This window comes from Canis lupus, chromosome 14 (genome assembly GCF_048164855.1).
Source record: "Canis lupus baileyi chromosome 14, mCanLup2.hap1, whole genome shotgun sequence".
In the NCBI taxonomy this organism is placed as follows: Eukaryota; Metazoa; Chordata; class Mammalia; order Carnivora; family Canidae; genus Canis; species Canis lupus.
The window spans coordinates 47,543,260-47,568,539 of record NC_132851.1 but is presented as its reverse complement, the minus strand read 5'-3'; the positions used below and the strand labels follow the sequence as shown (position 1 = coordinate 47,568,539).

The 25,280-nt window shown below is 46.3% G+C and overlaps 1 protein-coding gene across 7 annotated transcripts in view; it reads left to right on the top strand.

Moving 5' to 3' along the window:
* The window catches only part of USP46 (ubiquitin specific peptidase 46), a 94,205-nt gene that overhangs the window by 36,528 nt on the left and 32,397 nt on the right, over nt 1-25,280 (top strand). For 6 of the 7 annotated variants that reach the window (XM_072775029.1, XM_072775030.1, XM_072775031.1 and 3 more), the window contains 2 exons: nt 21,095-21,175; nt 24,160-24,373. In XM_072775029.1, the coding sequence (XP_072631130.1) occupies nt 21,095-21,175; nt 24,160-24,373 (295 nt within the window). Of the gene's footprint in view, nt 1-21,094; nt 21,176-24,159; nt 24,374-24,808; nt 24,893-25,280 lie in introns of those variants that run through there. The other variant, XM_072775036.1, reaches the window with a different exon arrangement.

The following is a 25,280-nucleotide window of genomic DNA, read 5'->3' as shown; positions in this document are numbered from 1 at the left end:
CCTAACATGATTAGGTCCTAGCTGGTTTGCGTAGCTGTTGTAACAGCAAGTGCCAGTTGCTTTTTCTTTTTTTTTTTTTTAAGGAGGCACATTGACATATTTTAAGCAGGATGATGTGTCCAGAAAGGGTGTTAAAAGACTAGGTAAGACTTGAGCAAGCCGAGACCTAGCTTTGAAAGGCAGATTTGTTTCTTCAACCAGACAAGAAAGGACCCAGCAGAGCAGAAACACAACTTGTAGCCAATCCTTTCTGTGATCGAGAAACGAGCACCTTCTTTTTCCCCCTCACACTTCTGCCGGTTTTAGTTATCGGGGTGTTGGAAAATATCCACATCCCTCTGCTTGTCTCCTTCCCCACTGAAGTTTTGTGGTCCACTGGAAGTTTAATGATCGTTGCTATTTGTTTCAGTTTTACATCCATGTGAACTCCTGCCATAGTGATCCTTGATCAGCTTGCTTGTGTCAGCTTAGCCACACAGCGTGTCTGGTTCAGAGATAGTAAAGCTTGTTTGGCTGGTGTGTTGTAATTTTTAAAAGGTACTAGCTGCTGCCAAGCATGAGGAAATGTCCCTTGTTGATAATCCTCTGATTTTCTGTCCAGATCAATGGATTTAACTCCCTTTGTATTTTTGTGGCCCAACAAATGGAAAGTTGTGGTGTTTTGTTGTTGTTTTTCCTGGTTAAGATTTCAGTTGGAAGAGCCTGGGAAATTTTGTGAAGAGGCAGCGTTTGTTGAGGAGAAACCAAATGCGTCCTCTAGAAATGTGACTTGTACCAACGCAAATTGGTCTGAATCCTCGAAATCTTAAATTCGTTTGTTGATAGCGCCGTAAGATGTACTGTAGAGAAAATGCCGTGTGTCAGATAGACTCTGTTTTTGTCCCCATAAGCACCCATTTGTTGAGGATCGGCTATGAGGCTATGAGCGTGTTGGCATATACTGCTGTAGGTGCTTCATAAATGAATGAGGGGAGTCCCTATCCCCATGGAACTCAGCAGTTTCTTATTTTGTGGGCACAGCATTGGTGAAGACTCAACAGTTTCAATCCGGTGTGTTATCTGCACAGATGAAGGTTGAACAGAATTTCAGAAGCAATACAACCAAAAGACTGATGAACACAGCAGGATGTTTCTTAATGTAATTTGCATTTGACCAGAGTCTGATTATCTTTTGTTTTATGTGAGGACATGACTACAGTCAGTGTAACTTAGACCTGGCATCTGTTCTTCCTGTGGCTCTTTAGTTCAGCCTGAGCGTGATGGTGCCTTTGGACAGGTGGTTGTATTTCTTGAGACGTTAGTCTTTCTCACCTTGTAAAGCTGGGTTGTCCATTTTTTTTGGGTTGTCCGAGGCTTCTTCATGAACAATATTTCTTAAGAGTCTTTATTAGAAACCTCTTTCTCAAGATGGGGCGAGCATCTGAAAGATCAATTCAAGGCAACGTGTGAAAAGCCTGATGAAGAGGGAGGAACCGAGGTGGGTAGAGGTCAGGGAGCTGATCCCCGGTCCATCCCTGAGGATGCTGGTGTCAGAAGCTCAGGGAAGAATAGAGGTTTTGAGGATTTCCCAAAAGAGGATGCACCCAGGTGGGGGGTGCAGGGGTGGTCCACGGCCAGTGGGTTCACTTTCTCTCTCAGTCTTCTTTGGGCCAGTGGCAGCGACCTACCGTTGACTGACCCAGCACACAGATGGGAAGTCTTTTGGAAGGCAAAATGTCCTGTGAGGATGGAGTGGTGACCTTTGGCCTCACCAGTACCGCCAACCGCAGGAGAAGTACCAGCCTCTAGCTGGGGACTGACCCACCGCTATTTCACTTTGAAACTCCTCAACACAGTACATTATGAACCAAGCACTATCATTTTCTTTTTTTTTTTAACAGCTTTATTGACATACAATAAACACATATTTAAAGTGTAAAAAAAAAAAATCTCCTTCTGTTAATTGTCTAGCAACCATTTAAGGACTTAAGCACCTTACTTAAAACTGTGTCGAATTTACCAGCCATTAGCATTTTAACATTCATTGGACAGTCCCAGGATATTATTGGACACCATAGTGAGTGCCATATTTGAATTGTTTTAAATAAATGAAATCACCCTGATATGAAGGGAAAGTAGAATTAGCAAAAATTTGAAACTAGAGGATTGTGTAGAGGTCGTTTTATCTTGCTAAATCAGTCACATGAGGCAGTGTTTTGAGACTAGTTGGAAAATGTTTTTAAGATTTAAAAAAAATATCTATGTACATCTTTTAATTTGGGAGAAGGCGTAATTTGTCTCTTCCTCTGGTACTGTTGCTTCTCATTCTTAAAAGATAATTGGAGACTGTAACCTTAGATTAATGTATCATCTGGGAGTGGATAAAGTCATGTGTGAGGATCTACTGTGATAGTTGTCAGATTTTAAAAATTGCAGCCTGGGGTGGGGTGGGCTAACGTGGAAAGAAAAATTCTCTTCTTCTGGTCTCCCAGTCTAATATGTAGATGTTTGTGTTGGGTCAGGACCTGACAATTAGGCCTATAGATTTTTCTCTGTCTTTTCTTGGAATCCTAGAGGAAAACAAAGTTGAATGCCAATATTTACTTAGCGTGAAAGATTGCAATATTATTTTCTAGATATCAACGTGGTGTTCCATTTCACCCGTACGATAAAACCTACTTATTTTTTAACTGGTGTGGAATTTTGGTGGTTTGGGTTGTAATGGAAATTCAATTCAATTTTGGTTCTCTTTCCATTTAAGAGAAATTTCTGTAGTTTCCATGTCCCTTTTCTCCCCAGCCTGGCGTGTCTAGTTCATCGAAATGACTTGAGGCTTTATGATAGTGTTTAATTTTGCGGTGTCATCATCAGAAAGGTATCTCCTGGTGGTTTTATCTGTAGCCCACCCTTGGAGCCAGCCCAAAGCAAACAGACTGGAAGAGTTTGGTGTCTTTTAGTCTAGTTAATGCTTCTGGCCTAAATATTTTAATGTACATTGTTAGAGTTGCCTTCAATTGTGGTGAAACCACAATTGCTAATATGAGGGTTTGAAACGCCTTGCTGATCTTTTAAGAGGAAAAGCCACCCCAAAATGAACGAGCAGATACTTTGAGACAAGTTCTGCGTGAACAATCAATCCTGGCATTAAGGCTTTTTGGAATGTTTCTGTCCTGAGATGGTTGCCAAGAATTTGGGGTATGTTGTAAGTCCTCTACGTGAAATTTTACTACAATTTTAAGAATGGTTCTCTGTGCTGGATATTTGTTAAGAGTATGGAAGAAACCCCATGGGTTCTCCAGGCTTCACTTTTCACCTGTTGGTCCAGTCTCCTCCTGCCCATCCAGGTCTGATGCCATTTTCAGGGCCCGATCGTGCTTTAAAGTACTTTAGACTTGGGACTCTTCTGGGTGGTGATACATTTCGGGCCTACTGAAAAGTGTGGAGAATCATAGAGGGAACACCGTGGGTTTCCATCCACCACCCAGTGAGGAGATAAAATACTACAAACACAAGCGAACCCTTCCTCAGTTCACTCTTCCTTCCTCCGGACACTGACCACTATTTCAAACTTGGCATTTATCATTTGTGTTTATAGACTTTTACTAGGTATGTACATATATTCATTAACCAGATGTATCATCATTTTATCATGTTTTAGACACGCTCTCTGATACTAAACTTCTCCTTCTCGGTTTGCTTTGGTTTAAACTGTGGTTTTGGGATTTATCCATTAAAATGCACGTAACTCTAGGTTATCAACTGCCGTACGATACTCCTCACGAATATGCTACGATAGATTCATTTTATCGTTGGTGCGCCCTTGGGCTTACCATGTTTTGCGTTGGTCATGACAGATTTGAACCTATCTCCCTATGCTCGTGTTTAAAGTTTCTCTGTGGTGTATACCTTGAGGAGAAATTGCTGGATCACAGGAAACGGGCATCTTCAACTCTTGACCTATTGCCTGATTGCTCTCCGAAGCAGTTGTGCCAGTTTGCATTCCATCCAGCAGCGCTGGGGAGTTCACCTGCTCTCCGTGCTTGCAGGCACCCAGTATTGTTTGTCTTGATGTTGTGCCAGTCTGATGGGTGTGAAGTGATATCTTTGTGACTTAACAGGTTCACTCTCCTGTTTACTAAGGGGCTGAACATCTTTTCCCGTGTTGCTTGTGTTGGGTTGGTTTTAATCCGGGGACTCCAGGGCAGTTTCCCAGCTTTGTCTGAAAATAGGGAGAGGGAGAGGAAGAGGATGCAGGGGGAACCCCATGGGGAGAGCAAAGAATAGGTCCAGAACGGTTGGGAAGGGATGGAAGCTAGAGGTTGAGGGAATGATGACCAGGAGGTGAGAACATGCAGCAAGCAGATTATAGACCAGAAGCGAGAGGATCGTTGATTGAGTGTTGAGGCTACATTTGGCATGCGTCATTGTCCTGGCCATGTCTCTCTGATTGAGGTACATTGTCCATGTTTTTTTTTTGGGTTTTGTTTTAAAGATTTTATTTATTTATTCATGAGAGACAGAGAGAGAGGGAGAGGGAGAAGCAGACTCCCTGCGGGGAGCCCAACGTGGGACTAGATCCCAGGACCCCAGGATCATGACCTGAGCCAAAGGCAGATGCTCAACCACTGAGCCACCAGCTGCCCCGTCCATGCTTTGCTGAACATTGTGTCCGGGGCCTCTTCCATTGAGCACAACAGCAAGGCTGGACTTCAGAAGTTCTCCTGTTCACCCAGTCGCTTTTTGAAGTTCTTTTGGGAAGGCAGCGTGCTTCTCTGGAAACCATGCTGCAGTGAATGTTCTCGTTCGTGTCTTCTTTGCACAGGTGCCTTCGTTTCTCCGGGGTCCAGGCCCTGCAATGGAAGTGCTGCTCATAGGATGTGTCCGGCTGCAGCTCTGCTAGGTGTTGCCAGACGGTTCCCCAAAGTGGTTGCAGGAAACAGAGTTTTTCTGATGTGCAGCTTCCGCGGCCCTCATCTCAGTTTCTGACTGTCCAGAGGCGTAGGGAGATCTGGGGTGGGTTTTAGGCACCTGGGAATTTTTTTTTTTAACATGTGCCACAGCTGATTTTGATCTGCCTCCGAAACCAAGAAACTACTGTGTCAGACTGGCAGCTCCACAAGGACAGGAGCTCCAGGTACGTGTCCACTGCTGATTTCTTAGCATTCAGCGCAGGGCCTGGCATGTGCTGGGCGCTCAACAGATGGTTACTGGAAAACTGAGCGAAAAGCTGTAAGCCTGGTAGGATGGAAGAGATGCCTGCAGTCAAGCAGTGCTCCTCGGATTTTACTGTCCACAGGAATTACCTGGGGATCCTGTTAAAATGCAGAGTCTGATTCTGTAGGTCTGGAGTGGGGCCGAGAGTGTGCGTTTCGGGCATGGCCAGATTCTCCTAGCTTGGGGCGCACACTGAGAACAGCCAGTCCCCAGGCGGGGAAAGAACGTGATTCCTTCCTCCATCCAGATCTAAAGTGGACGAGTTTGGGATTCGGGACCCTAGATGGCAAAGCCTACTTCCTCATCTCTTTGGAACACAGAAAGGCAGGTGACAAAGTATCTTTCCCACGGCACTTTTGGGAAGACCCGAAGGAGATCCTGCTGCCTATGGAAGCATTTTGTGGACTGTGATGTGCTCGCACATGTTACGTTTTATAATTTTCACTCTTGTAGGGGATTAATGGTTTCCTTCAGTTTGCTCAAATCACAGAGCTGTTGTTAAACTGAACAGATTTGGGGGAAGCTACCAATAAGTTCCAGTAGTTTATAGATATACCAGAAACCATGAACGACACACACTGACATCTGAATATCACTGGTTTTTTGGAATTCTGCTTCCGATCTGACCTGCTGTCTAGTGGGCATTTTGAGAGGAGTGGGATGGGGGGAGGAGGTTGGGCCAGAGCAGAGGCAAAATTCACCTTGTGTGGTTTTGACTGCAGGTGCTGGGAAGTGGGGGGTTCCCTTCTCACTGGTTTGTGGTAGGAGGAGGAATGGGGCTAGAGAGAGGCCCACTGCTCTCCCCCACTCAGCTCTGCACTGTAGCAGATGCCAGGACAGTAGACAGGCTCTCTGATTTACTCCGCAAGTCAGACACTTCTTAAAGTGGGGGTCGGGGGGCTCCAAATAGCTATTGGGTATTAATTGATCTACTGTAGGTATAATCAGAGTTATTCAGGGTAAACTAGGCTGGGGGTCCTCCTAAAGTTAAGCCATCAAAGGACACAACCATTTTTTTTTTTTTTAAGATTTTATTTATTCATGAGACACACACACACACAGAGGCAGAGACACAGGCAGAGGGAGAAGCAGGCTCCATGCAGGGAGCCCGATGTGGCACTCGATCCTGGGACTCCAGGATCACACCCTGGGCCGAAGGCAGATGCTCCACCGCTGAGCCACCCAGGCGTCCCAGGACACAGCCATTTAAATGCAGCATCTCAGGGTGCTTTATTTATTGGGGCTATCGGCTCATCCATGTGAGAGAGGCAGTGTAGTATAGTGAGAGGAGAGCAAATAAAATAAAAAAGTGGGGATCCCTGGGTGGCGCAGCTGTTTGGCGCCTGCCTTTGGCCCAGGGCGCGATCCTGGAGACCCGGGATCGAATCCCACATCGGGCTCCTGGTGCATGGAGCCTGCTTCTCCCTCTGCCTGTGTCTCCTCCTCTCTCTCTCTCTCTCTGTGACTATCATAAATAAATAAAAAATTAAAAAATAAAAATAAAAAATAAAAAAGTGACATTCAGAACTAGTGTGTGTTGTATGCTATAGTTTCTTTTATTCCCAACCTTCATTATATCTTTTTATTCCCTATGTCTTTGAACCACTTGAACTTAGTAGTAGTTCTCCTTCAATGCGTTCAACTTCTTTTAATTTGGCCTCATTTTGTGTTAAGACATCTGATATTATGGGTTCGATGAGCTAGTCATATGCTTTTCTAATGCCTATCAAAAACATACTTGCTATAGATACAAATATCAAATCATTATGTTGTACACCTGAAACTAATATAATGCAGTGTGTCAGTCTTACCTCAATTTTTCAATTGCTAATTGTTTCAATTCAAACACATAATTGCTAGAGTTAAGTGTTCATACTTGTACCACCTAAAATGATCTCACCTCCCTCTGGGATTCATGGTTCATGATTTGGGGGAGGCACTGGCCCAGATAAGAGGTTCATTATGATAATTGAAATAACTGGCTATTGGAGGAACACTTTTTTTTTTTTTTAGAGGAATCTCTGTGTGCAGCGTGGGTCTTGAACTCATGACCCCGAGATCAAGAGTCGCATGCTATACCGATTGAGCCAGCCAAGCACCCCTAGAGGAATATTGTTAAACTGGATTGTAGATTTACAGGTCGGTCGGCTTCCCTGGGAGGCAGGTTAGCCTGTGGAAGGGATCTGGTTGGACTTTCCACAAGTCCAGATCGGGTGTGAAGGTTCCATTGTTCCCACTCTCAGACTGCTCGTCACCCATCACATAGGGGTGACAAGAGAACTTCCGTCCCTGGGGCATTGTGGGGCTGAAATGGAATCATGAGTCTAGCGCTTAGCCCAGGGCCTGACCGCTTTACTACTGTCTTCTTCTAGTGCCCCTGTTTTTTCCACCAACACTGGAGTCCAAATGATGGAGCGGGAAGCGCCCCGGTACCTGAGGTCCCAGGTTCCAATGTTGACCCGGCCGCTTTGTAGTTTTCCCGACATTGGGCAGACGACTTAGGCCTCTCCAGGGGATGAGATGTTAATAATTAAGGACCATTCCTGCTGGTGAGCGGTGGTGAGAAGAGGAGCACCCCATTGGAGCCCTAGTGTGGCTTCCAGTCAGAGACAGGACTAGGGTTGGGGCAAGCCCAGAGGGGGCTGAAGGAGGAAGAAGCTGTGATTTCCAACTGAGATGGCCAGCGCTGGACACAGGGCTGATGGTGGCAAAACGTTTATAATCATCAGTCAGGATACGGTGTCCTTCCCTTTCCTGATAAAGGAGGGCGCATTGTGAAGTCAAAGACTTCTCGCCGTCTAATAACCGTCTAACAAACCCTTCTGTATAACCTGGCATACCCAGTTCAGTGTTCCTAGCTAAGGAGTAGCCAAGCTCAGTGTTTTTTTGTTTTTTTGTTTTTTTAATGATAACGTTTTTAAAGAGGTAGCATGAGTGCCCATGCTAGAAGTTTCCAGTAGCAGAAAAGGATTTAATATTGGTAATAGTTGCATCCTCCGACTCTTGTCTCTGGCGCGGGTCATTTTCATGGTTTCTTCTGCTTCCGTGCAGCAGCGTACGCACATATAAGCAGGTATGCTTATGGGTCCCTTGTAGTTTTTAAAAACCCAGCTAGAGCTTTGAGCATGAGCTGATGCGTCCCGATGTGCCCCTGGCTCCCTGTGCCTTGGAGGTGGCCTGGTGCTCGTCGGTGAAGGGCATCCTCATTCTTTTTTAATGCCTGCGGAGTATTTGGTTGCTTGGATGCACCGCGTTCCCTTACCCAGAGCCCCGCTACTGGGCGGTCTGTGGTTTTTACCAGCCTTGCTGTCGGGAACAGATTTCCATATGTCCACATGTCATTGCGCATATGTGGGACGAGAGCCCACGACTCCTTTCTTTGAAATGGATTCGCGGTTGTAACTTGGACGGATTTTGCCAGATTGCCCTCCACCGGCACCACGTGCGACTCTGGTTACCCACGGCCTTGCCAAGGCAGCGTGTTCTCCAGAAACCCTGTGCTCCTTTGCCAGTCAGGGGCAAAAAATCGTGTCCTGGTATATTTTTAGGTTGCGTTTCTCTTGTTAGGAGTGAGCCGGAGAGGCTATTCACACGTTCAGGAAAACAAGCTCGATTTCATTTAACTGTTTTGTTCTTGGCAATTATTTCCCCAGTCTGCAGGGAAGGGCTGGTTTTACTTTTATTTTCAATCTGTCGCAGACTGATGTTTTTGTAAAATACAATAAAAAAGAGAATCATTAGCCAAGTGGGATTAAAAACTCCGAAGAGACATGAGCACAACAAGGCCCTGTTTTCTTATGATGAAACCTGACGGATACGGAATCCCTCCATCCATATATTCTTTTTTTTTTTTCCTTTTTTGGATCCATCCATACATCTTAACCTGCTTTTAGTTGTGAGTTATTAGCCTTGATAACGCGGCCATGGGGTGCCCCCTACTCCTCTCTTTTCTCCCATCGCCGCCCGGTTTGGGGACGAGAGAAGAGAGTGCAGGACTGTATGTTTTCTGCTCACGGTCAGTCCTGGGTAGGTCTTTATCCGATGGAGCAAAATAGCTCTGATGGTGCAGGACCACTCCCGGGGGGCAGGGGGGCCACGCAGAGCCGTCGGGTACATGGGTCCCTGCCATGCCCCGTGCCGTGGGGTGGGGTACCCGTGTCCTGCCATTGTCATTGACGGGGACCTCAAGCTTGAATTACTACAGGCCCTGCGTGGAGAATGCTCACAATCACCCTATTAGTCACATTTGGACAGTTGACCTCCCAGACCCCTGGGCCTTTGCGGGGATCCCTGGGCCCTGCCAAGCTGCTTTTCTGGGAAGTGATGTGATGGGAGGGGTTCCTGGGAGGGGAGGTGCTTGAGAGACCCCAGAAGCCAGACGGCATCCTGGGGTGGGTGGTGGGTGGTGGGTGGAGGGGTGGGGAGGGAGGGGTGGTTTGCAGAACCCCCGACTGGGAATGAGTCTTTGCCTCCAGAGCACGGTGTTCAGTGACCACCGCCCCCCCCCCCCCCCCCCCGCCTCCTTCAGCTGCAAGATAGACACACATACCAGCATCTTTTGTTCTGCATTTTGAGTCGCAGTGTTACCTTTGCACGAGGAGGTTGTTACGCTGTCGCTGGACGTGTGGAGAGCTGTCTTGCAAACCCGAGCTCCTCTTTAATGTCCCTTCCTGTGATGACTTGAGATCATCGTGTCATCATGTGTCCCAGGGTCGTCCTTCTTCAATAGCAGACGTTTTTGTTTCTGTGTTGCGATCATTAAGTGAAGTCATCCTGAGATTTTTTGCTTTTTTCCTCGCTTATTTTTCCCTACATATCACAGAAGGCTTGGAAATGACCTGCTATGGTGGCGCAGAATGAAAACGTCCTTGAGCGGCCTTCTTGGGGACGCTGGCCCCTGGGGAGAGCCGGAGAGGCCCGGGAGGCGGAGGGGCGCCCTCGCACCCAGTGTTGGGGCTGCGGTGTGACGGTATTCAGATCGTGAGTGTACACCTGACCTCGGCAGGAGCCTGAACCCCCACTAACCTCATTTCCCTCAGCTGTGAAATAGGCCTTGTGAGTCCCCGGGAGGGATTTTGCTGGAGAGAGAGTTTTGTGTAGTGTTGCTCACTGGGACTGGGTGAGTAGATCAGGGGTCCATGGCCCCCTGGGGGTTAGGGGACGAGGCGGTGTGTGGCCAAGGGCCAGAGAGCACACACTCAGAAGGAGCTCTGGCTCTCGGCCTGCGCCCTGTGTCTGCAGCTGTGGAATTACTAAAAATATGAATGAAAAGGTCGTCTCCCCTGACTGGTGTTCAGGAGTCTGGGCTCTGAGTCTGAATGGCCTACATTTGAGTCCCGTCTCTGCCTTTACAGGCTGAGTGAACGTGGGCAGCTTCCCTGCATTTCTTCACGAGTCAAACACAGATAATATGTGTAATCTGGCTTAGGCTAGTGGATAAGATTAAGTGAATTATGTAGACATGAAGTCCCTGGGTGAGTGGCACATACCACTTACCCGTCCTCGTTTGCCAGATTTGTTCACTTTGCAAATTTATTTAAGTGCCTTGTACAGCAGATGCTCCGGTAGGCCCCGGCAATCCAGTCACACCTAACAGAGTGTGTCCTCCTGGAGTTCGTGGTCTGGCGTAGAGAGATTAGCAAGCTTTTCGGTAAATATATTGGGCTTCCTGGGCCTTAATGTCTCTGTCACAACTACTCTACTGTTGTGAAAGTGGCTGGAGGAAATAAATGGATGACTGTGGCCGTGTTCCAATAAAACTTTATTTACAAAAGTGGTCGTGCCAGATTTGGCCCAGGGGCCATCGCTCGCCACCCTGTGGTTCGGTGGGAAAACACGTTAAATAATCACAAGTATGTTACTACAAATCGTGATAGGTTTTATGAAGCTACATACAGGATTCCGTGAGAGAAAAAGGTCAGGGAAGGTGGCTTTGAAGAAGCGGCGCTGAAGCAGAATGGTGAGGAGAAGGTAGCCGGAAAGAGCGGTCGGGGGGCGTAGCTCAAGGGGCTGGGGAACTGGCCTCTTGGCTCAGAACTATAGCCTGCATTTCTATCATTTAGAAGTACAGCAGATATTTTGCAGCCTGCTTTGGATTAAAAAAAAAGGGGGGTCCCTGGGTGGCGCAGCGGTTTGGCGCCTGCCTTTGGCCCAGGGCGCGATCCTGGAGACCCGGGATCGAATCCCACGTCGGGCTCCCGGTGCATGGAGCCTGCTTCTCCCTCTGCCTGTGTCTCTGCCTCTCTCTCTCTCTGTGACCATCATAAATAAATAAAAATTAAAAAAAAAAAAAAAAAAGGGGGAGATCCCTGGGTGGCGCAGCGGTTTAGCGTCTGCCTTTGGCCCAGGGCACGGTCCTGGAGACCTGGGATCGAATCCCACGTCGGGCTCCCGGTGCTTGGAGCCTGCTTCTCCCTCTGCCTGTGTCTCTGCCTCTCTGTCTCTCTCTGTGTGTGACTACCATAAATAAATAAAAATTAAAAAAAAAAGGAAAATTTCCATATCTAATTCATACCAATTCTCTTCCCCCCTCCCACTCCCTCACCCCTGTTAGAATCAGATGAGCAAGCGTGTTAATAATTAACACGTTTTGGGGTGCCTGGCTGGCTCAGTCAGTGGAGCATGTGATTCTTTCTTTCTTTCTTTCTTTCTTTCTTTCTTTCTTTCTTTCTTTCTTTCTTTCTTTCTTTTTTCTTTCTTCCTTCCTTCCTTCCTTCCTTCCTTCCTTTTCTTTTTTTTTTTTTTTTCAGAGAGATTGCATGAGAAGGGGAAAGAGCAAAGGGAGAGAGAGGGGGAATCCCAAGCAGACTTCACACTGAGCGTGGAGCCTGACAGGGGGCTTGATCTCACAACCCTGAGATGGTGACCTGAGCCCAAATCAAGAGTTGGATGCTTAACCCACTGAGTTAAGCCCCTGGAGTATGTGACTCTTGATCTCAGGGTTGTGGGTTTGAGCCCCACATTGGGTGAAGAGATTATTTAAAAATAAAAAAGAAAAAAAATCTAAAAAGAAAAAAAATACACACACACTCTCAAATACATTTTGTTATGCATTTTTTTGGTAGCTTTTTTTCCTATTACATTGTTTGCCTTATATTATTGTCCGTATCTAAAAACTTAGAAGTTTGAGCAGCAAGATTGCGTATTCATTGTTAGGTATAAAATACTTTTTGATGCTGTTTTCTCTTTTTGCCTTGTTAAGCTTAATTTTTTTTTTTTTTTATGTTTTTTCCTCTATTTGGCTAAAGATTCACGGAGCTGAAAACCATCTGGGGGAAAAAAGCCATTTTCCTATTGATTACATCCTGAGTTTTTCCTGACTTCCAACCTCAATTTTACATTTCCTTCAAACACGTTGCAGCTCTGTAGAGATTTTGCAGAAAAGGACAGATGTGCTGCTGCTCACTGTGGATATTTCAAGGGATGCTTTGGAGTTAGGGGTTTGTCTCTACAACTTTGTGACCTCTTCAGGGTTTCGATTTTTGCCATTCTGGGATTTCCAGGGGACTCTGCTTCCTTGAGAGTCAGTATGGTGCAGGGGTCGGGAGCATGCTGGTGTGTGCTCAGACCCTGGTCCACACTTGGCTGTGCGAACGTGGATAAAGGTACCTACCCCCTCTGGGCCCCAGTTCTCTTATCTTTAACATGAGGGCAATAATGGCATTCACCTCATAGAGTTAAATTGTGAGGATGAAAGGAACAAAATACGCATCACATCCTCGCGCAGTGATGGGCATGGTAAGGATGCTTTATCTGTTATCATTACTAATCACCGCTAGGGAACCTGTGACTGTAGCTGCTCTTTAACCAGGCTTGCATCTGACTCATCCTGAGATCTTGGGCTGCTTCACCTCATTTTTGTTTCCCACTGTCTGTAGGGCTGTAGGCGTGACCTTTAGTCACGGGAAGTCAGGGAACACCAGTCCTTTACGAAGGCTAGTTCTCTGTGTACGTTTGTACTTTGAAAACCTACCTGATAAGTAGCCTGGCCTTTAGAGCATAGAGCTGAAAATGTGTCTTAAGCAGCAACATTCACTTGTCACATAGCTTTAATTCCTGGTTTATAATTAATGACTTGTTTTCTGTGTACTTAGAAATCCTTGTGTGTCATCTGCGGCCTTTGGTGCGTGTGTTCCTTCTTTACTTTGCACAAAATCAGAAGAGAGCCTGCCTGTCCTAGGATGCCAAAAAAAAAGGGGGGGGCGGCGGCTATCCTGAGGTTATCGTGAGCAAAGGAGGCTTACTTCTCTGGGCCTTGTTTTTTTCCATCTGTGAAATGGGTCTAGTTGATCTCTAGGGACCCTTCCCGACCTCTGGGGAGTTTTGTTATTGCTGTTGTTCAGGCACTCCCAAACTGTGGCAATATTCTCATTGGCTTTTATAGATCTTGCAATGCCATCGTTCTGATTATATCATCCTCTCGAGCAAGATCCTATCTCCTTGTTATCCCCCCATGGAAGAAATTCTAATATGCTTTCCATATAAACTGCTTTTAAAATCGCTTTAAAAAGAAAATGCCTTTCTATACCCATCTCAGGCATCTATGATTCGGCCTGCCCGGTGGTGGTGGCGGTGGTGGTGGTTGTTTATTTGGTGGTTTTGTAGCCCCCCTCGGCAGTCACAGAATTGCTCTCCGAAGTGCTTTGAAGAGCTAACATTACAGTCTTCTTGTTGGAACGTGTCCCAGCCCGGATTCTATTTTTAATAAAGTGTGGCGCATTGTTTTTCAAAGGTTACCAAATTTTTTACTGATGGAAATGAGATCTTTGTGTTTCTGTACCTCCGGACCCTGTGATTTGCCACCACGGAGAAGGTTTTTGTTCAGCATCTGGTCACGGAGCAATTATCTTCAGTGCCTCCCACCTCGCCTCTTGTGCCTCTGTGCAGGGCGCCAGCAGGAGAAGGGTAGGCCCTCGGGTCTGTGGTGCACCTTGCAGTTTACGGAGTGCTGGTGACATTCCCACTTTGGCTTCGGAGCAGTAGGTTGGCTGGATGCCCCCCACCCTTCCCCCACCTCTGCCAGGGAACCGAGGCCAAGAGAGGGAAGGGACCAAAACCCAAGGTGGATTCATACCAGGAGGGGAAACAGTGGCCAAATACAGTCTGAATTGTGTGCCATGGGCTTTAGGTTAACTGGTCTGCAGGATATCAGTCTGCTGATTTTTATTAAACATTTTTTTGTATGGCAAATAATAGATGCTCGCAGTAAAAATTGTAAATAGTTGGGAAGAGAACACGGAACAGCCCCTTGGTGACCTCGTCATGTCCCAGCCCCACTCCTAGACCCCAGGGATAGTGATCATTTCTCAGGGATTCTGTTTGTTTTTTACTATTATTGTTTTAAGATTTTATTTATTTGATAGAGCACTAGCAGGCTCCAGAGGGAGAGGGAGAAACAGGCTCGATGCCAGGACCCCGGGATCATGACCTGAGCCAAAGGCAGATAATTACCCGACTGAGCCCCACCGGGGGCCCCTCTCAGCTGTTCCTGAATGGGTTTCATTAGCATGTACACGGTGAACGCAGGTGGGCTCGGTCTGCTGTGTCCACTCCATGTGCCCCCCATATAGGTGCCGGGCAGAAAGTAGGGCGTGCTGTGTGTTGATTAAATGAATATGACATGTCCAGTATTGTCCTGTACATTGTCACTCTCTAGCATGTTTTAACTTATCCCTGTATCTTGGACAGATTTGCATAGCAGTACCTGTGTGGCAACTTTACATCTTCTTTTTTTTTTTTTTTTTGGATTTATTTATTTGAGAGACAGTGAGTGCGTGAGTGAGCAGGAGAGAGCCAGAGAGAGGGAGAGAGAGAATCTGAAGCAGATTCTGAGCTCAGGGCGGAGCCCAACACGGGGCTTGATCCCACAACCTCAAGATCATGACCTGAGCCGAAACCAAGATTGGGATGCTTAACCCACGGAGCGCCCCCTCCCCCCCCAACCAGGTGCCCCGCAACTTTTCTTTCTTAAACAGCTGCATGGTATTCCATCATATGGATTACTATAATTTTCTAACCAGGTCAGGTTGTTTCTAACTTTTTTTTTTCTGTTAAAAAGCTTGACCGTGAGGACCCTCTGAGGTACCAGTGACTGGTTGTTGTTCCCTCAATATCCATTTTCCATTTCTAGCTGGTCACAGCTGCTCAGGGTGAAGCTAGCCACCGCTGCCAAGCTCCCTTGCAGCGAGGTGTGGATGCCATACAGGTGCCCCAAGTGGGAGGCAGGGGTTGCGTGGGTGAGGTTTCCTATTGCTGCTGCAAAAAATTACCACACACTTAGTAGCTCCAAATGACACACTTATTCTCCTAGAGCTCCAGAGGCCAGAAGTCCTAAAGTCAAGGTGTCAGCCAGGCTGCCCACCTTCCAGAGGCTCTACGAGAGAACGCATTCCCTTGCCTTTTCCCGTTTCTGGAGGCTGCCTGCCTTCCGCGGCCCAGGGCCCTTCCTCGGAACTCTGCTCCTGTTGGCCCGTCTCCTCACCGACCCCCGCCTCTTGCTCCCTTCCTCTCTGGGCCCTTGGGGTTACACTGGGCCCACCCAGGTAACCTTGGGGTTACACTGGGCCCACCCAGGCGATCCTCCCATCTCAGGATCCTTAAATTAATCGTACCTGCACAATCTCTTTCGTCATGTAAGCTAACAGTTGCAGGTTCCAAGAACTAGGGTGTGGACATCTTTGAGGGGCTATTATTCTTCCTGTGACAGGCACTCCTGGGGCCTGGGGGTGGTCACTGAGGGATTCCCCGAGAAGGGTAATGGGGACAGCCAGGTGAGGAGGCTTGAGGAAGAGCCTTCAGGTGGTGGGTGGGATGGAATTTGAGGTGTCCTGAGGTGTGTGAGGAACAGAACGAAGGCCGTTGAGACAGGGCCAGAGGTACAAGGGAGTGGGTGGCAAGAGGTGACGCCAGAGACAGCAAGGGGAGTCACTGGAAGGTTTTAGAGCAGATTGTATTTACAAAGAATATTTGTGCTGCCATGTTGACAGAGGGGTGAGAGGTGGGCCCATGGGTGTTGGTGGCCACTTAGGAGGCTGTTACAGTTTAGGGGAGAGACGCCGAAGCTTAAACAGAAGCAGAATGGCCTGAGAGATTGGAGGAGAGTGAACCCACAGACAGGGTGATGGGTGGGTCTGGCCAGACCCCCAGGCGAGGTCTAGTGTCAGCCAGGAAGGAGGCAGCATTGTCATTTACTCCGTGAGGAAACACAGGAAAGGGTTGGATTTGGGGGAAGGAGAAGGGAATGCTCTAGTTTGGAGCAGATTGATTTTGAGGCCCTGTGAGATAAGCCCTTGGAAACGTCGATATTTATCTGGTCCGAATGAGCTCAGAAGTCAGTTTTCTGGGGTGAAGATGAAGTTTGAAATGGTAGCTGCTACTTGAGGCCACGTGAATGGTTTTTGACTGGACTCCATGGAGAGGTGTGGAGAAGAGGGAAGAGGGCCTCGGTGCCTGGAGAAGGTTAGCAGCTGGAGTTGGCAGTGTTTGGAGCCCATCGGGTGGGTGCATTGGGTGACGTGGGGATAGAATCCAGAAGGAGAGGCGTGGAGGTGAGGAAGGAGAGACAAGTCTTACAGAGTGTTAGGGAAAATGTCTAACAAATCGTATCAGTCTCCTCTTGCTGCTGTAACAGATTACCATTAACTCAGCGCCTTAAACAGTGCAGATTTATTATTTCACGGTTCTGGAGGTCAGAGATCTGAAGTGGGCCTCCCTGAGCTAACAGGAAGGCAGTACAGGGCTACGTTCTTCCCTGGAGGCTCTAGCAGGGACTCTGTCTCGCCTTTTCCAGTTTCTAGAGGTTGCCTGTGTTCCTTGGTTCCTGCTCCCCTTCCTTCGTCTTCAAAATTAGCAAAGGCCAGTTGAGTCCTTCACCCATGGCGTCACTCTAGTCTTCATTCTGCTTCTGTCTCCCACTTTTAAGGATACTTGTGATAACGTTGGGCCCACCAAGAGAATCCGGGACACTCCCTCTCTTTTAAGGTCAGCTGATTGGCAGATTTAATCCCATCTACACCAGGTATCTCCTTTTGCCATATAAGGTAATGGAATAATCACTGGCTCTGGGGATTAGGACATGGACATCTTTGGGGGACCTCTCCTATGCCTACACACATACATGTTATAAACGTGTATAAACAGAATAGTATAAAGCCCCACATACCCAGCACTCAGCTTCAACAACACAATTGTATCCCCACTTCTCCCCACCTCACCACTAGATTGTTACTCTTGTTTTTTTTTTAGACTTTATTTATTTATCTGAGAGAGAGACAGCAGCACAAGAGAAAGCACACAGCTGGATGAAGAGGCAGAGGGAGAGGGAGAAGCAGACCATCTGCTGAGCAGGGACCCTGGCATGGGGCTCCATCCCAGGACCCCAGGATCATGACCTCAGTTGAAGGCAGATGCTTAACTGACTGAGCCACCCAGGCACCCCTCACCACTGGATTATTTAAAAAAAAAACCGGGATCCCTGGGTGGCGCAGCGGTTTAGCGCCTGCCTTTGGCCCGGGGCGCGATCCTGGAGACCCGGGATCGAATCCCATGTTGGGCTCCCGGTGCATGGAGCCTGCTTCTCCCTCTGCCTATGTCTCTGCCTCTCTCTCTCTCTCTCTCTCTGTGACTATCATAAATAAATAAATAAAAAAAAAAAAAAAAAAAAAAAACCATAGAAGTTATCTGACTCATCTGTAGTTGTTGACAATAGAGAGTTCTTTAAAGAAGTCAAACTATGATGGGACGATGACACGGGGGGAGGTCACTGGGGGAGATGTGTGGGAGACTGGGCACATGTGTATTTTTAGTGGGAGAGGCACTTAGGCATGCCAGATTCTTCACTTTGACATTCAGAGCACAGTGTCAACGTCTGCCACAGGCCTTCACGATAGGCATGTTAAATTCTTATGGGAAGGATCTCACTGGAGAGGAAAGATTGGCTTGGCCAAGAGCGAGGTCTCCTTCATTAACAGAGGGACATGGGTTTGAAGGTTTGGGAGTGAGATGAAGGGACTTCCTCTCTGCTGGCTTAATTTAATTCAATTAAAAATTGTTTTCCCTACTGAGTAGGTGGCCAGGGAGCGGCACCAAGGAGATCTAGGGTATGTTGGAGTTTTGATGAGCTCCAGGAAAGTGGGAAACAGTTGTCGTGGCATGGAGATTGAGTGCACCGCAGAAACATGGTTGGAAGCAGGACACGTGTGTCGTTCAGAGCCACTTTGGTGAATTCAGGTGAATCCATCCAGCTTGGTTGTGTGACTTCTGCTAGCATTGCCCATCTGTATGGGTATATATATGTGTTCAGAGAAGGCAGACAGTTTGGTTCCTCCGGGGTTAGTTGTTGGCCAGGTTGTGTGACCAAAGGGCAAGGTAAGGGTTGTTCGTAAGAACAGTTGAGATCATGATCCCTGGACTCTAAGCTGAGTAAGAAAGAAGAGGGGTGAGAGGTTCTGGGGCATAAATGTAGGTGTGGCTCTGGGATGCCTAAGGAAGCCAGCAGGCCGAGCTGAGCCTGGACCCATTTTTAGGGCAGTGACCAGATCCAGAGTATGTCTTTGGGAGTGGAGTGGAATGAAAGACAGCTGGAAAGTAGGACATCCAGTTACTGAGAGCGGGCTGTGGGAATGTTCTTCCATATGGGGATCGAGACCACCCCAGATGATGGCAGGAGATGGGGGATAAAGGTCGGTCTTCAGTGAATGGAGGTCAGCCAAGAAGAGGAGACAGGAAGGGCCTTGAGAGCACTGGGTGACAAGAGCCTCAGAAGGGCAGGTGTTCAGAACAGGTTATTACTCCTAAACATCGCCCTCCGTGTGATTAATCACCTCCCCCTCCAACGGGAAAGTATTAATATAGGTAGAAAAAAGCAGACTCGATCCAAGAATTCCTGAATAGCAAAAATCATGGATTAACTTGAGTGTATGGCTACCTCATAAAGAGAGATTTAATGAGCTCTGTCTCCATGTGCTATACTTTTATATCTGACATCCCTCCTGGGCTCTAAGCCATATATTCTAATGCTGCTTCAGATATGGCTGTGGGTGTATTTAATATGCATTATTTATATTGATTTATCATTGAGATGTAGCTTTTTTGATAGCTTTTAGTGATTTTCTCTAAACCATAAAATCCTACTATAATATGGTAAGTATTATTTAAAAGATTCAGCCTTGTATATGGGGTTTATCGTGAAAGGTATGAAAGCCACGCTTGTGCGTGTGCGCACACACGAAAAGACAGTGAGTGAAACTGTCGAACGTGTAGATGTCCACTGAACTCAGAGTCTCCGATGACAGGAAAAGGAATTCAGATTGTCTGGCTGCATAATGGGTATAGAAGACGAGTGAAAACAAAAGGATATTATGATAAGGGGATGGAATTGCCATTTTTGCTGTGGTTCTGTTTGCTTAAAATTGGGTTATTTTGCATTTAACGTTTTCTTGTTGACAAGTGACCATTTTGGCCGGTTCTCAGCCTACCTTTTGGCCATTCCTTTCTGTGACAGGGGATGCTAATTATATGAATCAAGAATAAGTAGCAGCAGTAGATTTATTTATTTATTTTTTAAATAAAACTTAACTGAGTCTCTTCCTTTCTACGACACCTATGTCCCCAATCTTTGAGATTCTTTTTTTTTTTTTTTTTTTTTTTAATCTTTGAGATTCCATGAACAGAGTCTTCTGTGATAGCCTGAGGAAGGTTATAGAATGGTACTAGAGCCACAGATACATGTGGAGCCTGATTCCACCCCACCCCACCCCCAACTACTTACGTTGTTAGACTGGACTTCAGTCACCATTCTTAACCCTAGCAGACTCATCTGGGCCTTTGGGGAGCAGTGGTGATCTGTGTGGTATTCCTAGTGGCCACTTGGCCCTTAGCAGTTTCTTCAGTGTGGTTGCTCTGCATCGTATTTGTTAAGATCAGGGGCTCCCATGTGTGACTCCTGGGTTCGAGTCCTGGCTCTGTCCCTTACTGACTGTGGTCCTTGGACAGATTTTTAACTGTCGTAAACCTTACGTCTGCTAAATGGGGGTTATGATAGTACTTACTTGTAGGATTGTTGTGAGAATAAATACTGCACATAGTAGGACTATCCAGTAGCTTCTCACTATCTCGTTGAAGCATTAAACTTGGCTTCACATGACTTAACCAGTTTGATGCAACTGGGAAGTGTAGGGTTTTAAAGTGTATTGCTCCCTTCTTCACCATATTCCTTGGACATTTCACTTTCCCAGGTAAGGTTTTTTTTTCCCTGACTGCCCCATTTAGAGTGTCAGCTGTCTACCACCCACCGCCCCTCCTCCCTGAGGTCCACACCTGCATTTCCTACTTTATTTTTCTTCGCTGCACCTACACCACCTTCCAGCATACTGCCTGGCAGATTCGCTTTTTCCTTCCAGCTGTCTTCATCCACTAAAATGTAAGCTCCATGAGAGCGGGCTTCCCTGTCTGTTTTGTTCTCTGTTGTATTGTCAGTGCCTGGAACGGTGCCTGGCTCATAGCGGGTGCACAGTAACTCTTCATCATCAGAATGAAGAAATTCACTTCGAGAGTGATGATGTGAATCTCTATACCACTGAGTATTATAAAAGCTGCGGAGCTTAAGAATGTTTTACTCACAAGTTCTTAATGATAGTTTGCTGATTTGCCTATCTCAAACCAACTTTCCTGGTAGAAGAAGATAATCAAAGCCAAGTAGAACAGGTTTGAAGGGATGATTAGGTTGGGTGAGGAGAAGAATAAGGCTGGCATTATTACTTCATTTATCAATTTACGTCTGACACCCTTTTTCCTAGCGTGAACATCGCCAACCACCATTTGGACCAGGAAGATCAATAGTGAACTCTCTTAAGAGTCTGTTGTCCGTTTGACATACAACAGAACTTTTATTTTTCTCTTTCAGGGCACCAATGCCTCTGCTCTGGAAAAAGACATTGGTCCAGAGCAGTTTCCAATCAATGAACACTACTTTGGATTGGTCAATGTAAGTATACACAAATGTATTATTTTTATATTATTTTTTTTAAGATTTTATTTATTATTGAAGAGAGAGCATGAGTGGGGTGAGAGGCAGAGGGAGAAGCAGGCTCCCTGCTGAGCAGCGAGCTGGATGTGAGGCTCCATCTCAGGACTCTGTGGTCACGACCTGAGCCGAAGGCAGACGCCCAACAGACTGAGCCACCCAAGCGCCTCAAAAAATGTATTATTTTTATCAAATGTTTTAGAGTACTTGAAGCAACTCCAGGGCAGTTTTCCTTATTACCAATTTTTACATAATTGTTCATATGCCTTAGTTCCCAGAAAGGGCAAATGTTAGGGGCGGAAGACGTTTAGTCCAGTTTTGGAAAGTGTCAGTTTTCCCAGGAAAAGGGGTTTAATTACTGTTGTTGGGTTAGATTCTTACTTTTTTCCTTCTGGCTACGAGATTTCCTTTGTACACATGAATTTCGGAGCAATTTTATTAGCCTTGATGCCAGATCTGCTTGTATGATATGGACGAGCTCCTGGGGCAGTCTTCGTTTCAATATGCATCAGTACAACCAGAATTTTAAAAGTGTTACCATCTCATCACCAGTTTACTGTTCAGCAAACAATATAACCTGATGATGGTGCTTAAAACAGGGGTGAAAAAAAAGAAAAAACAAAACGGGTGAGTTGTGGGGGGGTGGGGGGACTGGGACCAATGTTTCTCAGAATTCCTTGGCCTCATTTTATCTGTGCTCAGCAGTGGCTCCCTGTTATATGGCCACACACGGCAGGCTCCGCTTCCTTGGTAAGTTGGTCATGACTAAGTAGTAAGGCAGCATTTTCCACTACCCTGTGAGCTTTCTTCCTCACCTGATCCTTTCCCTCTGGCTTGGAGGTTTTCCACACATCAAGTGTTAACTCATCCAGGTACCTGGTTTTCTGGAACAACTGCCCTGAGCAGAATCTTGTCAGTACCCAGGTATAACAGGTACTCATTTCCACTGGGGAAGCTAGACCTATCTCAGAGAATGAATGCCACTTGGGGCTAATGGAAAGAACATTGGTTTCGAAGTAGTACAGACGTAAGTCTGAATTGTACCCATGCTGTTTTCTTTCTTTCTTTCTTTTTTTTTTTTTAAATATTTTATTTATTTATTCATGAGAGGCACAGAGAAAGAGAGGCAGAGACATAGGCAGAGGGAGAAGCAGGCTCCCCACAAGGATCGAGATACGGGACTCGATCCCAGATCCCGGGATCAGGACCTGAGCTGAAGGCAGATGCTCAACCACTGAGCCACCCAGGCATCCCCCCATGCTGTTTTGCAGCTGTATAATCTTGAGCAAGTCACTTGCTCTGCTTCCCCATCTATAAAATGGAGACCTTTCAACACCTGTCTCTTGAGCAGTAGGGAAGGGTCATTGAGAGCTCCTATTGAAGATCCTGACGTGAGGTTGAGGCACATTGGGGACACTCAGTGAATGTTGGTATCTCTTCTTTCCCAGGAGTCATCCCTGGGTTGGGGCCAAGCTTCTTCACTAAAGGGTATCTAGGTATGAAGGAGGAGACACACTCAGTCAAAGGGAAAACGGTATAAGAAGGAAGGCTAAAGTACTAGAATATAGGGCATTGTGTTGATGAAATACTGACTTAGAATTTTAATAGTTTTTTTTTCTTTTTTTTAGCCATTATGCACAGGCCTCTGCTGAGCTCTGTGAAGATATAGTTATTCATGTTGTAAGAAATTCTGTCCTAGCTAGGGAAAATACAAATGGGGAACAAAAGAATTAAGGTCATTTCCTAGTCTGTGGAAGCATTGTGAGATTCAATTCATTAATAACTTCATTTATGTTCGCTTCGAATGGTAATTCATGAAAGTTCCAGCTTCTCTTTAAAAAAGAGGTTTGTCTCCTATTACATAATTGTGTCAAAGTAGATTAAAATATGTAAAAATAGGAAATGTTCTATCTTCGCATACGTAGAAATGTCACATTAAGCATGGCGGAGCATCTGCCTCACTCTTGGGAAAATGACACACAAGCCAACAACCAGTCTTGAGAAGATGTTCGTGTTCTATTTTAATCTTACACAGCGTTTTGAAATCTATGCTATTGATCTTGTGATTTCTTTAGTTTTTTTTTTTTTTTTTTCTCCTTTTCATTTCCCTGAATGTGAGAAATTCTAAAGGGTCAGTCTCGGCCGTGTTCCTCCACGGAGTTGGTGTCACAGTCCGCTGAAAACCAGTGAGATGGTGACGTCTTCCCTCTTTATCATAATCTGAGAGTGTCCACGGTTTTTGAGAGGAACGAAATCTTGTGGTGTGGATCCTACTGTGATGGCAGGAGAGCAGGAACTGAGTGCTCTTATGTCGGGACGCTTGCCATCTTGGCAGAAACAAGATTGAGGGTGACTTAGGAGTTTGAGGGGGAAAAGAAGCCAGTGGGATGACCTAGGGAGGCACCTCTTTGCCTCCATGGCTCTGGCGTAAGTGAGGACGGGCCGTCCGAAGCAATGCACAGGGGCGCTAGAATCTCGAAAGAGAAAAACTAAAACAAGTTCCCATGGAGTTAAGGCTGTTTCACCTGAACACATGGTTCCCAGTTCCCGGATTTCTTTCTGATTTTGGATTCTTATTTTCCATCATAAGAGTTTCGAGGTGTTGCGGTGTGGCCCCTTTCCTGGGGCGCCATGTTGTGTTGTGTTCATTTTTCTCTTTCTTTTTTTTAATCACCAGAAGGTCTCCTTAGATTCTTTTTTTTTTTTTTTTTTAAATCAAGGCTCAGTGTTTATCATTTTAGGGACGTTCAACAGGCTGGTGTCCCCTTGTATTCATTTCCCTGTTGCTCAGATAGTCACCGGTGTTGTGAGTGGTGTCCTGGTTTTCCGACATGGCCAGCAGGACCCTGCTGCTGGGAAGCCGGGGCTGGTTCCTGGAGGGTGGGCCTCTGGGAGGTGGCACATCTCCGGATGGCACGCTGAAGCCTCCCTCTTGTCCTTGGCAGTTCGGAAACACGTGCTACTGTAACTCCGTGCTTCAGGCGCTGTACTTCTGCCGGCCTTTCCGGGAGAATGTGCTGGCGTACAAGGCCCAGCAAAAAAAGAAGGAAAACTTACTGACGTGCCTGGCAGACCTCTTCCACAGCATTGCCACGCAGAAGAAGAAGGTCGGCGTGATCCCACCAAAGAAGTTCATTTCGCGGCTGAGAAAAGAGAACGGTGAGTGAGGTGTTGGAGGGCCCGAAACACGCCTTCGTAGTCCCGCAGATCCTCGAGATGAATCTCCCCTCTTCCTGGTTATAAAGGAAAATAGTCTGGCCAACTGTTCAAGTCACTGGCCTTCGAAAGAAGATGTGATTCTCCTTTTCCGCTCCGTATACATAAAATAACACTGGACAAAAAACCATGTTTATAAATTCAGATTTATCATTCCATTTTTTTTTTTTTAAGATTTTATTTATTTACTCATGAGAGACACAGAGAGAGAGGCAGAGACACAGGCAGAGGGAGAAGCAGGCTCCATGCAGGGAGCCCGATGTGGGACTCAATCCCGGGACCCTGGGGTCACGCCCTGAGTCGAAGGCAGGCGCTCAGCCGCGGAGCCTAGGTGTCCACCCAGGCGTCCCTATCATTCCATTTCGGAATGGTCTTTTTATTTGCCTCACATTGGGAGGACTGTTGTAAGAGAAATTGCCCAAGGCAGCCTTCTCTAAGCAGTACGCTGATTGGAATAAATAGGTTAGTACAATCATTGAATAAAATAGTATTCTTATAAACTTGTCATAAGTAATTAAAGTCAATGCGTATTATCCAATCAGAGCCCTTGCTCTTTTAAAAATAATGCCTCCTGATTTTTGCCTAAGACGATTGCAGGATATTAAATTAATACCTTTATATGATACAAATGCCCTGCTGTCACCTGATTTTTTTTTTTTTTTTTCCTCCCTGGTTTTTTGATCTTCTCTTTTGGGGAAAATCGCTAGTAGAGACGAGGTTATTCCAGAAGATTTGCATTGGTAATTTCTGTGACTAGAAATAGTTGATATGGCAACTTGTGTTTATCCTAGATTTCAGCCTTACTCCACAGACTTGCAGTTAATCAGATGTTTGTTTTATAAAGTCTCAT